This window comes from Rhinatrema bivittatum, chromosome 1 (assembly GCF_901001135.1).
Source record: "Rhinatrema bivittatum chromosome 1, aRhiBiv1.1, whole genome shotgun sequence".
NCBI classification, from domain to species: domain Eukaryota; kingdom Metazoa; phylum Chordata; class Amphibia; order Gymnophiona; family Rhinatrematidae; genus Rhinatrema; species Rhinatrema bivittatum.
The window spans coordinates 258282066-258298853 of record NC_042615.1 but is presented as its reverse complement, the minus strand read 5'-3'; the positions used below and the strand labels follow the sequence as shown (position 1 = coordinate 258298853).

General features: G+C 46.2%; 1 protein-coding gene across 1 annotated transcript in view; it reads right to left on the bottom strand.

Moving 5' to 3' along the window:
* ATRN (attractin) overlaps nt 1-16788 on the bottom strand; it is a 504108-nt gene that overhangs the window by 98734 nt on the left and 388586 nt on the right. The window contains exons 26-27 of the mRNA XM_029594051.1: nt 10611-10689; nt 2615-2722 (exon numbers count right to left, since the gene is read on the bottom strand). Of these exons, the coding sequence (XP_029449911.1) occupies nt 2615-2722; nt 10611-10689 (187 nt within the window). The remainder of the gene's footprint in view (nt 1-2614; nt 2723-10610; nt 10690-16788) is intronic.

Genomic DNA, 16788 nt, shown 5'->3' with positions numbered 1-16788 from the left:
ATAATCGAAAAACATTGCCGTTATTGAAAAAGATACCGGCATCGACTGAGTCGAAGTCGAATCAATAGGGCGTCAAGGACACCGAAGGAAAACGGAGGTGTCGAGGGCATCGATGCATGGAGGCGGGCATTTATGCCGTTTGTGGCATGGCCACGGGCATCAACTATAGGGCCACAGACGTTGACGGTATCGATTTGGACAGACTCAGATTTCCAAGTGTACATGGCATCGGTGCCCCAGACACGTGTGTCGGTGGCATCGATATGGACATGTATGGAATCGATGGCATGGATCTCCCAGTCGATGAATTCCATCCCGGCATCAACGCCAGTCCTGGAATCAGCATGGGCATCGATGCCAGCCATAAGGCTGGCATTGGCATCAACGCCCATCCACGGAATCGAGCCGGCATGGATACCCACCGATGGGACCCACCTGGGCATCGAATTTCACCGATGGGAGCAGCCTGGCATCGACTGCCCTCGATGGATGCATTCTAACATAGATGCCCATGGATGAAACACCTGGGCATCGGTGTCCATCGATGCAAAAGGACCTGGCACCGATGCCATCGACGGACGGCCATCCGGCACCAATGCCATCGACGGACAAGCCATCCGGCACCGATGTCCATCGATGGGGACCATCCGGCACCAATGTCCACCGATGGGGACCATCCGGCATCGATGCCCACCGACGAATCGATGTGGCACCGATGCCCACCGATGGAAAAGGGCTGGACATCGGTGGGGAGGATGGGGCATCGATGGCATCCCCAAAAAGGGGGGGTGGCATCGATGAAGTGACCCTGGGATCGTTAAAAAGTGTCTCGGGCAGCGGTGGCTGCGACCCGAGTATGCATGGCAGTGACTAACAGCGTGTGCGTCAATGGCATGCATCCGGGTAGGGACGGCACCGAGGAAGCCCAAGGAAAAAAAAACAGTGCGTAGGAGGAAAAAGCCTGGTAGCACTGAAAAGCAAAAAACATGGATAAAGGCATCAGGGCACCGTGGGGGGAGGGGCGCTGATGACATATAAAAGCCCAGGGCGGTTTAGGAGGGTCCCGGTGTAGCGATAGGGTATCGACTGCGTGAGGGTACCAGGGAACGAAGGACTTGAAGCTACAGAGGTCCTAAAGTTAAGGAAAAAATCCCTACCCCACTAGCATAAGCAAGCAGAGTGTCACAGAGATACTCGCAAGCTGTTTAAAGCTAACTGAAAAATGGGGGAAGGGAAGGCTTCAGTCAGTTAACAGCCTTAAGATAGTGACAGAAACCGACCGAAAAATAAGAATTAGTACTCACCAAGCGTCGTAAAAACGTACGCGGAGGGAGACCTGTGCAGGGAAAAGTGTTTTTTGAAGTGAAAAGTTAAGTGTTTCCATGAGGTAATTAGTTAAAAAAAAATCCTCACAGAGCTCCAACCGCTATGCTGACTGCAGAGCGGAAAAAAGAAGACTGAGGGAGACACCTGTGGCTCACAGGGATAATTGCAGGCTGGGCATGCTCAGTGCACCCAGTGTGCTAGTGTCAGTCAAAGCTTGTTGAAACTTTGACAGAAAAGTTTTCCGTACAGGGCTCCATCCTCGATGTCACCCATTTGTGAGGACTACCATCCTGCTTGTCCTGTGAGAAAGAGTTAACCATTTAGTGAAAGTATCTTGTAATAAAATAAAAATTTCAGCAACATTAAAAGAAATGGTAAACTCAATCTCCATGTGAAAAATAATCCCTAAATACTTAATACCATTAGGTCACCACTTAAAATTATATGACTCCAACAATGCCCTGTTCTTATATATGAAAAGGGCATAACTTCCAACTTCCCCATGTTCAACTTAAATGCTGAATACAATGAAAACTCTTATGAATGATAATGTAGGGATAGTTGATTTTGAATTAGTAAACTAAAATATCATCAGTATAAGCAATAAACAATTCATCTGTTTAAAACTGACCGTGGTCAAGAGTTTGTCTTCACATGTAGCTTTAAGTAAAGGTTCAAATACCACACTGAATAGCAAAGAATACAGCGAACACACCGGATTGGTGGTGCTTATTAAACCAAAACATTATTAGCTACAAACCTGGCTGTATGGCAATTATATCTAAACTGACCCATCCTAATAAATCCATTGCCACATCCAAACTACTTTAAAACTTTACAGATATCATCATTCAATGTTATCAAATGCCTTTTTTGCATCTGTGGCACAGAATTCACCCAGGAGTAAATAGTTATTCACGTTGACTGGTTGTATGATTACAGCATTTAACATCTTACTTGCCTTCATATGTGTCATCATTTTTACCTAACTTTATAGAAAATTTTTACCTAATCTTTATAGAAAAATTCTAAAAGAGTCAAGACAATAAAAATAAATGATCCCCTGTGAAGTGTTCATTTCTATGGCTACTTGCTATCTTGTCTCTGATTCAGAAATACAATGAGCAGATATTTTAGCACCTTCTAGGCAAAACATTTCTGTACTAGTATTATATACTACTATACCACTGTGTAACAGTAAATGATTACTTGTTCTGTATAGATTTTTTAAAGTTATTAATGCACATTTAATAACTTTAAGGACAGTCTACAAAAATAAATTGTTCACCTTTATGCTTCCTCCTATTAGGTCGGGTGGCTCCTCATCTGTTTCCAAGGCAACGTTGATGGAAGCAAAGGGACGACTGGCCATCTGTTGCATCTCACGAAGAAGTTGCTATTAAATCAAAACAATATTAAGGTATCACTTTCATTGCTAATAAAAATATTTAAAATATTTTGTTATTTTACGATACATTATTCTCCTTAAATCCAGTCTGTAAAACCAAGATACATATGCCCGATGCAAAGGAGGAAATAAGTATAATTTATGTTTCTTCTAATAAAAATGATTGTTACATTTAATTATCCTTTACAGTTTTGTGTAAAATCTAGTATTTTCTTCATAAACACATTTCTAAGATTTCTGGTAATAACATTACATGAATACCAATGAGTCAACAGCAAATACAAAACTATGGGCTTCCAGTTAACTGCAGCAGCACATTTGTAGAGCCAGTGGCAAGTTTATAAAACTCTTTGGCAACTATGGTACATTTGCATATCTAAAAATCTCTCAATGTTTAGTTTCATTCCATTAATACAATAAGTTTTCAAACCTTTTATGTATAGCAGGATATTTTTATTTTTTCTTTTATTTCACACTTTTCATTTTTTCTTTTACTTTTCATATTCTCATCTATTTCTCACCCTTTTCCATCCTGCTAGTCTTCTCTCTTCCAGTTTTTCTTCATCTCTTCTCTCCCTTGTCTCTCAATTTCATTTTCTATTCAGCAGGAGCAAGTTTACCAATAGGCACAGCAGGCAAGTGCCTTTGAACAGCTGTCCTGCTGTGAGTCACTTGTTTTATATCAGCTGTTGTGCAATGCCATTTTGTGTGGGGGAGGTGGTGATGAGAGGCACAGACAGGTATCCACATGCTTAAGGTAGCCAGGGCTATAAATCTGCCACTGCTATTCAGCCTTCTCTAATCTACAGTCAATCTCTTCCCTCCCTACAAGTTTCTCTACAGCTAGCCCTCTCCTGCTCCTTTCACAGTTTCTCTTCAGCTCTTCACACTTAATTTCTTTGCTCCATTCCAGTTTCTCTTCAGCCTTCCTTTGGGGTCCATGCAATAAGGTGTGTGTTGAAAACGGGCACTTTTATTAAGCGCCTATTTTCCTAACATGCACGCAGCCACATCCCCTGGGCACTTGATCAATATTTAAATGAAGGGCCGCATAAAAGGCCATGCTAGGGGAGAACTGTGCATCCCTAGCACTCAACTGTATCGAGTGCCCACAATTGCATCGGGTGCTCAATAAGAGTGTCCTTATATCTTACTTCTTCTGATCGATTTTGCTTAAGCTGCTGAAGATGCCCATAGCTAAGCGCCATTTACTAGGGGCATCTAAAGTGGATCTCCAAAAGAATTTTTTTTTTAATTATATCAAAGCAATAAACATTTAGTTTTCAACACCACAAGCAGTAAACCTAAGTGTCATAATGATACTAAGTAGGAGGAACCACAGAGGACCGTATTTTTAAATTTCTCATGAGCCCTTGACACGCGAATTGACTTTATATCATCTCCAGGGCTGGAGTTAAATTTGCCGTGTTAAAAAAATGTGCGTTGGGCGCCCAGAGATTTTTTTGCACCTGGGGATAAAGCGCAGTTGCTTACCTTTAACAGGTGTTCCCCCAGGACAGCAGGATGTTAGTCCCCACATGTGGGTGACATCATCCGATGGAGCCCGGCACAGAAAACTTTTGTCAAAGTTTCTAGAAACTGACTGGCAGACTGAGCATGCCCAGCCTGCTATTTGCGCGTCCATGCGAGGTCCCCCTTCAGTCTTGTAATATAGCAAAAACTACGAGCAAGAAAAATATAACAAACAGAAGGTGAACCCAACATCGTGGGGAAGCGGGCGGGGTTCCTGAGGACTAACATCCTGCTGTCCTAGGAGAACACCTTTTACAGGTAAGCAAATGCGCTTTCTCCTAGGACAAGCAGGATGGTAGTCCTCACATGTGCGTGATTACAGAGCTCCAGACTGCCCCACTCGACCAAGGAGACCCAAAATAGCAGAATAAGGTGCCAACGGGCACAACACAACTGCAGTGCTATGGGGGAAAACAGGGCGGTCTGGTCCCACAGAGAGCATGATGAAAAACAGTTGGGTTCAGGACTGGAATAGATTGCGTAGGACAGACTATCCAAAAGCGCTGCCGTGGTGACTATCCTTGTCAAGGGAGTAGTGAGACGCGAATGGGTGGAGAGAACTCCAGGTCGCGGCCCTGCAGAGTTTGGCGAAAGAGAGCATGCAGATGGGCCACTGACGCCGCCATAGCCTGCACAGAGTGAGCTTTCACCCTGCCAGCCAGCTGAAGGTCTGCCTGCTCATAGCAGAAGGCAATGCAATCCGTTAGCCAGTTGGGACAAGGTTTGTTTCCCCACTGTTGTTCCCAGCCTATTGGGGTCAAAAGACACAAAGAGCTGGGTGGACTGCCTATAGGTCGCTGTATGGTCCAAGTAGAAAGCGAGTCCCTGCTTGCAGTCCAGGGTATGGACAGCACGTTCCCTCTGGTGGGAATGAGGCTGTGGGAATAATGTGGGAAGGATGATTGGTTGATGTGGAAAGCAGTCACCACCTTCAGCAAAAATTTTGGATGCGTGCACAGCACCACACGATCATGGAAGAATTTTCTGTAGGGAGCGTACATGACCAGGGCCTGGATCTCACTGACCCTGTGAGCGGAAGTGATCGCCACCAGGAACATAACTTTCCAGGTGAGGAACTTCAGGTCATAGGACTTAAAAGGCTTGAACAGAGGCCACATGAGCCTCGCCAGGACAACGCTGAGATCCCACGGGGGTCGCTGACAGGTAAAGTGGGGGCTTCAGCTGAAAAAGGCCCCGCATGAAACGTCCGACCAGTGGCTGGACTGAAATGGGTGCACTGGCAACATCCTGGTGGTAGGCGCTGAGGTGTACCTGAACCGAGCTGGTTTGGGAGGCCAGACTCTGACAAATGCCAGAGGTAATCCAGCAAGCAGGGAAGCGGACAGGAGAATGGGTCCAGTCCGTGACCACCGCACCATATGGTAAAACGCTTCCACTTCGAACTGAAGGATTTCTAGGTGGAAGGTTTCCGGGACTCAATCAAGACCCTGGAGACACCATCCGAGAGCTGCAAAGGCAGGAGGATCATGCGTCCAACATCCATACCGTGAAGGCCAGGGCCCGGAGGTTCGAGTGGCGCAAGGTGCCCTGGTTCTGCGATATGAGGTCATGGGCTGTTCCCAGCGGGACTGGTGTGCTCACTGACAGGTCCTGAAGAGGGGGAAACCACACCTGCCTTGGCCAGGAGGGGGCCACCAGGATCATGGTCCCCCCATCCTCCTGCAGTTTCAGAGTCCTCGAGAGGAGCGGGAGAGAGGTGTATGCATACATGAGACCCTGTCCCCAGTGAAGGGATAACGCGTCGCAGGCCGGATGCCCTTCCCCAAAATCAGGGAGCAGAACGCACTCACCTTGTGATTGCGGGAAGAGGCGAACAAGTCCATGTCCGGCGTGCCCCAGCGGCAGAACAAGTCGGCTGTCACCGCAGAGCTCAGGGACCACTCATGTGGTTGGAAAAACAGGCTGAGACGGTCCACCAGCGTGTTCAGGTGACCCGGCAGGTAGGTGGCCCGAAGGTACTTCCCTCTGGAGAGGGCCCAATCCCAGACCTGCATTGCCTCCTGGCAGAGGAGTAAGGAGCCCGTTCCGCGCTGCTTGTTGATATACCACATCGCCACCTGGTTGTCAGTTTTGATGAGGTCAACCTTGGAGGACAGCCTGTCCTGGAAGGCCCACAAGGCATACCGTATCGCCTGAAGCTCCAGGAATTTTATCTGGCAGCAGGCTTCAGCTGCTGTCCAAAGACCCTGGGTGTGCAGGCTGTCCATGTGGGCCCCCCACCCCTGAGTGGAGGCATTAGTAGTGAGGGTCATCTGGGGTGACGCGGACTGAAATGGGAGCCCAGATTCCAAATTGGAAAGGGCTTCCCACCAGGCCAGGGAGGAGCGGAGGGGGTCTGTGACCGTGACTGGCAGCTCCAGGTCCTGGGATGCTCGTCGCCACCGGGACCGCAAGGCCATGTGGCCCAACAAGCGGAGAGGCAGACGGGCCGGCACCGTCTTTCAGTAGCGAATGAGAGTGGTCAGCGAGGAGAGGGCGATCACCCGATCATTGGGCAGAAAAGCATTTGCTTGTGCCGTGTCCAACCTGGCGCAGATGAAATATAGCTGTGGAGATGGACAGAGATGTTGGGATTTGTCATGAACTTCCCCAAGTCATGTCTACAAGGTCTGACCCGTCAGGGCCAGTGTGTTCAAGGCCACAGAGTGGGAGTTGCTCCGGATCAGCCAACTGTCCAGATATGGAAAGACATGGACAGAGCGACGCCTCAGGTAGGCAGCCACCACTGCCAAGCATTTTGTGAAGATGCGTGGGGCTGATGCTAGCCCAAAGGGCAGCACTTTGTACTGAAAATATGCCATCCCCACCAGAAAGTGGAGGTACTTTCTGTGGTTGGGGACAATTGCAAAATGAGCATAAGCCTCCTTTAAGTCGAGTGAGAAGAGCCAGTCTCCCCTTCGGAGGAGTGGGATCAGCGTGCCCAGAGAGACCATTTTGAATTTCTCTCTTACGAGAAACCAGTTTAACGCTCTGAGGTCGAGAAGGGGGCCCAAGCCACTATTCCTCTTCGGAATGAGGAAGTACCTTGAGTAGAAGCAGTGGCCTGTTACATGTGGGGGACCGGTTCCACTGCACCCGCAGCTAAAAGGGCAGAGTGTTCCAATTGGAGGACGACCTGATGGGCGGATAAACTCCACGATGCACATCGGGGAGCGGCCTCTGGGAGCCTGCTGAAATTCAGGCAGTAACCCTGGCGGACAATGGAGAGGACCCAACGGTCCGAGGTGATCGCTTCCCAGCGGCATGCAAAGCAAAGGACCCTGCCACCGACTGGGGGATCGACCGCCAGGGGAACTGGCTTTTGGCTCATGCCTCCTTGCTGCCAGTCAAAAGCCTGTGGCAGGGCCCTGCTGGGGGACTGGTTGAATTCCTCGAAACCCACTGTTTGCCATGACCTCAGGGAAGAGTCTGAGGCGGGCGGGCACGGGCAGCTGGAGGATAGTATTTCCTCAGCCGGTTAAAAAGGCTAACGAGGGCCCGGCCTGGAGGACTTCCTGGTGGAGAAAGCGCCTTCAGAGGGGCTGGTGGAGAGCTGCTGAAGAGTGTCATGCTGATCTTTCAGCTGCGCCATGACCTTTTTCACCTTATCCCCAAACAGGTTCTCACCTGTACAGGGGAGATCCGCAAGCCTGTCTTGAACCTCTGATCGGAGTCCTGAGGCTCGGAGCCAAGCCAGCTGGCTGGTGCCAACACCCCTGGAGGCTAGGCGGGCTGTGGTCTCGAAGACATTGTAGGCAGACCTCACCCCGTGTCTACCCACCTCAAGGTCCAGCGTGGCAGTGGCTGCAAGAGACTACTCCTGCTGCTGCTGGGGAAGGCCCTCCGCAAAGTCTTGGACCTGCTTCCACAGATTGCGGTTGTTTTGGGTCATGTATAACTGGTAGGTCACAATGCGGGCCACCAGCATAGTCCCCTGGAACATTTTCCTTCCTATGCCATAGAGTTCCCTGTGCTCACGCCCCAGAGGGGCAGAAGCATGTTTCCCGGTGCGTCTGTTTTTTTTAAGCGCGGACTCCACCACTGTCAACTGGTGGGGGAGGTGCCACCATTCAAAACCAACAACCTGTTGCACTGACACCGGGTGTTCCCACATGCAGAGGAGGAACTCCTTAAAGATGTCATGGACTGGGCCCATCATGATTTTTTTGGGAGCAATGATGAACTGGAGGACCTACACCATCTTGTGACTGGTATCCTCCTCTGACAGGAGTTGGAAAGCGATGGCTTCTGCCATGGCCCTTACAAAACTGGCAAACAATAGGTCTTCAGGCGGAGGGGAAGGATCCAAGAAGGGGTTGTCAGAGAACTCAGAGGATGAGTCTGAGGAGTCATAGGTACCCTCTTCGCTGAGGCCCGGCCACTGAGGGCCAGTGGGCCTGGGCCCCAAGGGCACCGGAGGCATCAAAGGAAACCCCCCGAAGGGGGCATCAGCTGTGGTACGCCAGGAGGAACCGGCGGCGACCTGGGGAACTGCAGGCAAGGGTGCCCGGTTCCTGAGGCCTCATTCTCCTCTGAGGACCCGGGAATCGGGATCGCTCCGGTGGAGGGCGTCGCTGGCCGAGGAGGCATAGAGGGCCTCTCAGGCACCGGTTGTGTCGGTAGGGTGCCAAGAAGGATGTCCAGGCACTCCAGCAGGGAATGTGGGCATGTGGCACTGGCAGCTCGATGCTCTGTAACGCTTTGAGCACCGCCGACTGCACCCTGCGGTCCAGCTCCTCCTGAAAGTCCTGGGTGGTTAGGACTGATGGAGGGGGACGAGGAGTCGCCGGCACATCCTCGGAAGGATCACGACGGCACAGCGCCCAGCACCATTGCCAGTGGGGAACGCCTTGGGCTACCGGGGGCACCAGAGAATGGGGCTCCGGTGGCCGGTGCCGCTTCGATGGCGGCTCGGCAGTCGCTGATGCCGCTCCAGAACTGGAACTGTGGTGAGACTGTGACCCTTCATGGGTTTCCGATGTACGGCCCGGGCTTTGCCAGGCACAGAGGATGACGAGGACCCCAAGGTTGGGGGGAGGGGGGAGACCACCAAGGATCAATCTCCTTCTCCCTGATTCTTAGTGGTACCCGAGAGCAGGATTGCCAGGGGAAGAGACTGGGATGGTTCCCCATGGTCCTTTGGTGTTGAGGATACCGAAGCTGAAGTAGAAGGTTTTGGAGAGCTGAAGAGCTTCTCAATTTTGACCAGGCATGCTTGATGCCCCTTGGGGGTTCATTTGGTCACACAAAAAACATGCCCGGACGTCATGTGAGGCCCCCAGGCAGAGGATACACACCTCATGCGGATCTGTGATGGACATGGTCTGCGGGCAGTGGGGGCACCATCGAAAACCTGACGACACCATCGTGGATAGGGGGGGGGGTGGGGGAAAACGAGGCCAGCGCTTGGTCGATGACCGACGGGCACCACAGTGTGGAAATCAGGAATCGACCGCAAAGAACGAAGGAAATGGGATTTATGCACCTAGGTACATGCCCACTTAAAATTAGGCACACGTCACGCAAGTTATAAAATCTCCGAGTCCTTGAATGTGCGCCCGCATGCTGCTTTGAAAGTTACAGTCAGTGTACAAAGTTTTCACTAAAAATATACTTTGTGTAATGAGATATGAGAAACATTATGAAAAATTATGCAAAATCGGCCACCTAATTGCCACAGAAATATGAAAAATCTGCTGCAGGAAGCCAGGGGCTCTGGTTATTACAGACCTTATAGCCTGCCAGACAGACCCAGCTGCTAATTGATTCTACCATCATAGCTTGCTAGACGAACACAATTATGTGGTTGCCTGTGCTTCTACTTTGCCATTCATTCTGGCAGCCCCAATACTCATGATACACTATATACAGGACTATAAAAACACATGCTGCAAAGTCATGCTTTCTACTCTCTCCACTTTTAGAAATTCAAAATCTGTGCTTATCCCATTTAGCTTTGAGAAATCATTTTGGTTGAAAGCACTGGGATAGTATCTTGACACTGTGACGCTACAATTGCTTATGTAAATACAAATACATGTACCTTTAGATGTATCTATCTAAAAGTACACCACTATTTTAGTGGTTATTATATTTATTGCATTTCTTTATTCAAACTAACTTTTAAAGAAATTTCCAGACTCAAATATGTGCCATTAATTAAGGATTCCACAATACTGTTTCTGAATGGTCTGCTTGTTTAAAGGTTATTTCTTCTAACACTAGAACTAGGAGGGCATCATAAAACAGAATTCACATCAGTCCAAGATACAGGTACAGCCTGATAAAGCAGTTGAAATGGGTTAAAAAAAAAAAGTCACAGGTTGCACATTGTGAGACTTACCTCTCTCCTCCGTGATGCCCAACAGCTTTGTTTGATCTTCCAAACCACTGCTGCCACAAGAAGCAAAGAGAGAAAACAACTAGAATAGAAAAATATCCAGTATTACAACTTATAATTCCTAGTAACATAAGATTAGCATTTTGACATAGAAAACAATATCCAATTTTCCACTGTTTTTCCTCACTACAGAATAAATTTTCAAAAGGGTTTCATGCATAAAACAGCATAAATAGCATGTACTAGTTGATAGACTATTTTATAAAAGTCAAGTATTTGTGTTTTTTTCTAGTTTGTACATTTTACCAGTAGAAACAAATGAGTGGGTTAGGGGCATTCTGAGGCGGACTTAAGGTAAGTATGCGGGGTAGACTTAAGTAAAAACTTCTATACTTGTAAATAAGTATGTTGAGTATTCTATGACAAAATAACCACCAATTTGCCTACCCACTATAAAGAAATGTCCTCTGAAGGAGGGAAATGACTCCTGCCAGTTACGAAGAAGTCTTTGAAAGGAAATCTGAGTGTAAATGTTCTTCAAAACTACAGTGCCTTATGAAAGTCTGAACACCCTTGCATATTTCTCACATTCTGCTGTCTCAAAAATACAAATCAAAATGCATTAAAGTAGAAGTTAGTTTCAATGATCTATACAATCTGGTCCATGCTTTTACAATGAAAGAACAATTATAGAAATATTCCAAAATTAATAAAGAATAAAAAACCAAAGTCTTGACTGCAGAAGTCTTCACATCTTTTGTCATAGCAAACAAAAATTGGCTTTGCTTTAAAAAATTCTTTACAAGGCCCATAAATTAAAAGTGCCCACAATTTAACCGATTCAAATGCTCCTGAAAAATGAATCAAACCATTTCTATTGAATTAAGTCAATTTGAAACAAAGATCAAAATATGCTGATGAAGGAAATAACCTGGGATAATGTTATTCAAAGGTACAGATTGGAGGAAGGCTACAAAAGCATTTCAGTGCTTGAATATCCGTTGGAGCACTATCAGGTCCATCACCAAATAGTGAAAACAGTTTGGCATCACTCAAGCCATCCCTGCCAAATCAGTAGCTGGAGGTAACCTGTGAGGCCTAAGATTACTTTAAAAGAACTAGAGTTATCTTGCTGAGACTGGAGAACATATTGACTGCTCAACAATTTTAAGATTACTCCAAACATGACCTATCTGGGAAAGTGCCAAGACAAACCACCACTGCAGAAAAGCCATATGATATGCTACATAGAGGTTGCAAAGAAAGAAAGAGAATACTGCACACATATGGGAGAATGTTTTGTGATCTGATGAGACCAAAAGTGGACCGTTTTGGTCTCATCACCAACCAATGTGTTTGGTATAAAACAAAATCTGCATATCACCCTGCTTTTATCATCCCTACAATAAAACATGATAGTGGCAGCATTATGTTGTGGGGATGCTATGCAGAAGCAAGGACAGAGGCATATAAAGATCAAGAGAAAGATAAATGGTGCAATGTACGAGGAGATCCAGAGACAAATGTATTCCAGAATGGAAAAGACCCGGAACTGGCTCAGCAAGAAGAAAGTGAATTTCCTTGTGTGGCCCAGTCAAAGCATAGACCTGAATTCAACAGAAAATCAGTTACAAGAGTTGAAGATTGCAGTCTACAGATGATCCCCAGATAACTTGTAACTGAACCATCCCACTTTGCAAAGTTGGTAAACGCTTATCCTAAACCACTCATGGCTGTTAATGCTACAAACGGGGTTTCTATTAAGTATTTAGTCAAGGGGTATGAAGACATGTAATCAACACTTTTTATTCTTAATTTTGGAATATTTCTGTAATTATTTCACAAGAAAGCGTAGACTAGGCTGTGTAGACCAGTGAAACAAACCCCTACTCTAATGCATTGCGTTTTATACTTTGTAAACAGCAGAGTGTGAAAAAATGTACAAAGGTATGAATACTTTTACAAGGCACTGAACTCTCGATATGCAAATCAAACTCAGATGCTCCAGAAAGAAGGCTATGGCTCACTTGCAGTCCAAATTGTGCAGGGCTCATTCACCTTGGTGTGAATGGGGCCTGGGAAAAAATGTTGGCAGGACAATCGACTGGTCAAGATGGAAATCAGTTACCACTTTAGGCAGAAACTTGGGGTGTGTACCCAAAACCACCTGTCATGATAAAACCTAGTACAAGGTGGATAAGTCACTAAGGCCTGGAGCTCACTAACTCTGCATGCTGAGGTGATCGCCACCAAAAATATGAGCTTCCAGGTCAGGTATTTCAAGTCACAGCTGTGCAATGGCTCTAAAGGAGCTTTCAACAACTGCACTAACAGCTTGTTGAGGACCCAAGAGGCAACGGGAGGATTCCATTGAAGTAGACCCTGTGTAAAACATACAATAGGCTGAACAGAGATGTGCGTTCCATCTTCATCATGGTGGTTTGCGCCAAATGCACTCAGATGACCTCTTTTTTTAATTCTTTATTTATAAGTTTTCAATTAAACAAAAAAAAAATAGCTTGCACGAAAGAGAAATCAATTGGATAAATTACAAAGCAAAATCAAAGAAACTTGCATTACTTAGAGAAAAATTATCCAGCCCAGATATATAAGGAAAGAAAGGGAAGGGAAGATGAGTAAATAAGGGGAGAAAACAAGTACTTTTTTTTTTTTTTTTTTTTAAAGAAAAAGCATTAGTGTTACTCAACCAGCACAAAAAAAATTTCTCAACCTCTATTCACTTAGGGCTAGATTTTAAAAGCCCTGCGTGCGTAAATCCTCCAGGATTTACGCACGCAGAGCACTCGCGCGCCAGCACGCCTATTTTGCATAGGCCGCCGGCGCGTGCAAAGCCCAGGGGCTTCGTAAAAGGGGCAGGAGGGGGCGTGTCCGGGGGGTCAGGAGCGGTCCGGGTCGGGAGGGCGGTCCCGAGTTCCCCGACACAGATGCAAGGCGGCGCGCTTCAAGCAGGCATAACTTGCCCAACAAAGGTAGTGGGGGGATTTAGGTAGGGCCGGGGGGGGGGTGGGGTAGGTTAGGTAGGGGAAGGGAGGGGAAGGTGGGGGGACGCAGAAGGAAAGTTCCCTCAGAGGCCACTCCGCGGCTTGCCGCGCGCAGGCTGCCGATTTTGCGCAGCCTTGTGCGCGCCGACCCCGGATTTTATAAGATATGTGCGGCTACGTGCGTATCTTATAAAATCCAGCATACTTTTGTTCGCGCCAGTTGCGAGAACAGAAGTATGCGCGCGCAAACTTTTTAGAGATCTACCTCTTAGACTGCAGGGGAAGAGGTGGTTGGCATATGAGCTTCTGTAAAAAGACAAAATTGGTCAGATTGAAAGAAAATAAAACATTCGTAACCCTTCTTTATACATTTACAGGGGTAATGTAAGGTAAAGAATAACCTAAGGAAATAATAGCTTGCCTAAAGGAAAGAAACTCTTCTCCTCACTTGTGTAACTTGAGATAAATCAGGATATATCCTTACTACTTGACCATAACAAGATACTGGAAATTTCCCGAAAAAATTACGCATAACTATTTAAATCTGAGACTGAAATAAATGAAACTAACAGTGTTTCTATTCAAAACTTCCAAAAAGGAATTCTCTAAAAAGCTGGACAAATTTTCAGGTATTTGAACATCAACTGCTTGTCTTGAAGAAGTTCTTTTAGTAAAAAAAAAAACAAAAAAACTTAACTGAGTACATTTTCTTCAGAGAAACCAAGGACTTCTAATAGAAACCGCTTCACAGTTATAAAGGGAATTTCACCAGCTATTTTAGGAAAATTCAGGATTCACAGATTTAAATGTCTGGCGTGATTTTCAAGAGCTTCCAAACATCTGGAACAAGCCATCTGCTCTTTTATAGTGGCAACATTCAGTGCTTGAATTGACTAAATCTTATTTTCAGCTTCCAAAAATCTATTTGAAGTAGCACTGACTTGTTCTTGAACCTCGAGGATGTTTTGATGAGAATTATAAGAGAGAGAGTCCATTTTATTTTCCAGGCACCTTAAAGTCCCAAAGCCATCTACCAGGTCCAATATTGCCTCTAAAGTGACCGCCTCTGGATGAGATGGAATAAAAATCGGACTCACCGACCTCACTGGCAGGAATCTCCACATGATGGCTGGGCGAAGAAATCTCCATCAGCCCCCTTGGAAAGGAATTTCCAGGTCAGGCCACTAAAGGGCTTTCAACACCAGGGCTCATCTCCACTCTTGGAGATGAGCCCTGGTGTTGAATGCAGACACCCAGAAGGTGTCTGCATTCAACGAGGGATGAGGAAGCGCCCCCTCCACCTCAGGTGCCCTTACCGCATCATCGGCATGCGCCTGGGAAACAACCTTGCCGGGGTCATGCTGCGCTGGAGGCGGACGGAGATCTGGGCTGAGGGACATCTCGTTTGCCGGAGAACACGACTCTCCCCCGCCATGACTCGCACCAAATTCCTCTGCTCCCCCCAATGCTGTGTGGCTCATGAAGCACACGATGTCAAGTTGCCCTGGGTAAGGTAGGGATTCAGGAGGGAAGATTCTCACCTTCCCCTTACGTTTGGATGGCATAGTTAGTCCAAGAAACAAAGAGAGGACAACGGGGCACGCAACGCTCATCAGCCTCACTATGCCACCATCTTGCTTCCCTCCTCAGACATCCACTCAGATGAATTCTAACGGAGTTTGTTTTCAAGCCAGCTTCTGATAGGTAAAGGTAATCAAGCAAATTTTTTTCTGGCAGGAGAACGGATATAGAGCTTTTTGCTCACACCACACGGAAAACCTCCTTCATAGACCTTCTAGTGGACAGTTTTCTAGAAGCCACCAGGATCCAAGACATATTCTGAAAGATCAAGTAGGTTGCAAAACTAACCTCTCAACATCCAGGCTTTGAGCAATAGGGGTTGGTATGTTTCAACCTGCCTCAGTCTTGCATGATGAGATCTGGGGAAGACCCCAGACTGATCAGTCTCCGAATGGACAACTCCTGCAAGAGTAGAAACCAGACCTGCCTTGGCCAATAAAGGGCTATAAGAATCATAGTCCCCTTGTCCTCGCGAAGCTTCAAGAGAGTCTTCGTTACTAGAGAAGACCTGCAGGATTTTTTTTACAGTGGTTAAATGAACAAAATTCTCATCTCCAATTTACCGCACAATGTCATCAACACTCTATTGCCTTTCTAGACATCTTAATTAAACAAGAAGGACATACTGTAGGTACCACTCTATATAGAAAGGAGACAGATCGCAATCATCTCTTACGATACTTTAGCTATCATCCAAAAAAGTTGAAAGATGGATTGCCGGTATCCCAATTTTTATGTCTAAGAAGGATCTGTTCAAGCAAAGATGAGTTTCAAAAACAAGCAGCTGACTTGTGCACAAGATTTTCTCAAAAGGGGTATCCAAAATCTGTGATAAAAAAAGCTTTCAAACAAGCTTTGTTTACAAACAGAACTTTGTTACTTCAATACCAACAAAAACTGTATACTCAAAATCTTACGTGTGTGATGAGATATGCTGCACATACAAAGGATGTGGTTAATATTGTACAATCGCATTGGCAAGTATTCGCATTACACAAAGCATTTCAGATTGCTCCCAGATTTGCATATTCAAGGTGACAAAACATTAGAGATCTTGTTGTTAAATCCTCATTGGATTCCACATGGGAAAAATTAAGATCTGGTAGACACCATAGTTGTGGAAAATGTGAAATGTGTGCCCAAACTTTGACAGGGAATCAATGGAAACCTCCTAATTCAGAAATAGTAGTGAATTTGGTTGCGCTAACTACATGTGACTCAGAATGTGTCATATATGTAATACAATTTGATATACGTGGGGAGAACTAAGAGGAAAATCCGTACGAGGCTAATTGAACACAGGAGCTGTATGAAGACATCAAAACTTACAGCTCCTTTGGTACAACATTGCCTACAGGCAATTCACAGCTTCACCGATCTACAATAGTCGATTTTGAAACAACTACAGAGGGGAATAAGAGGAGGTGACATACAATCTCGTCTTAACAAACTGGAACATTTTTGGATCTTTACATTACATACGGTACACCCGCGAGGATTGAATGAAAAAATTAATTGGTATTCCTTTATGTGTTGAAATAAAGATGAAAAAAGATGGTAATTATGTATGATGTCTACTTGGTTTCATTTTTGACAAA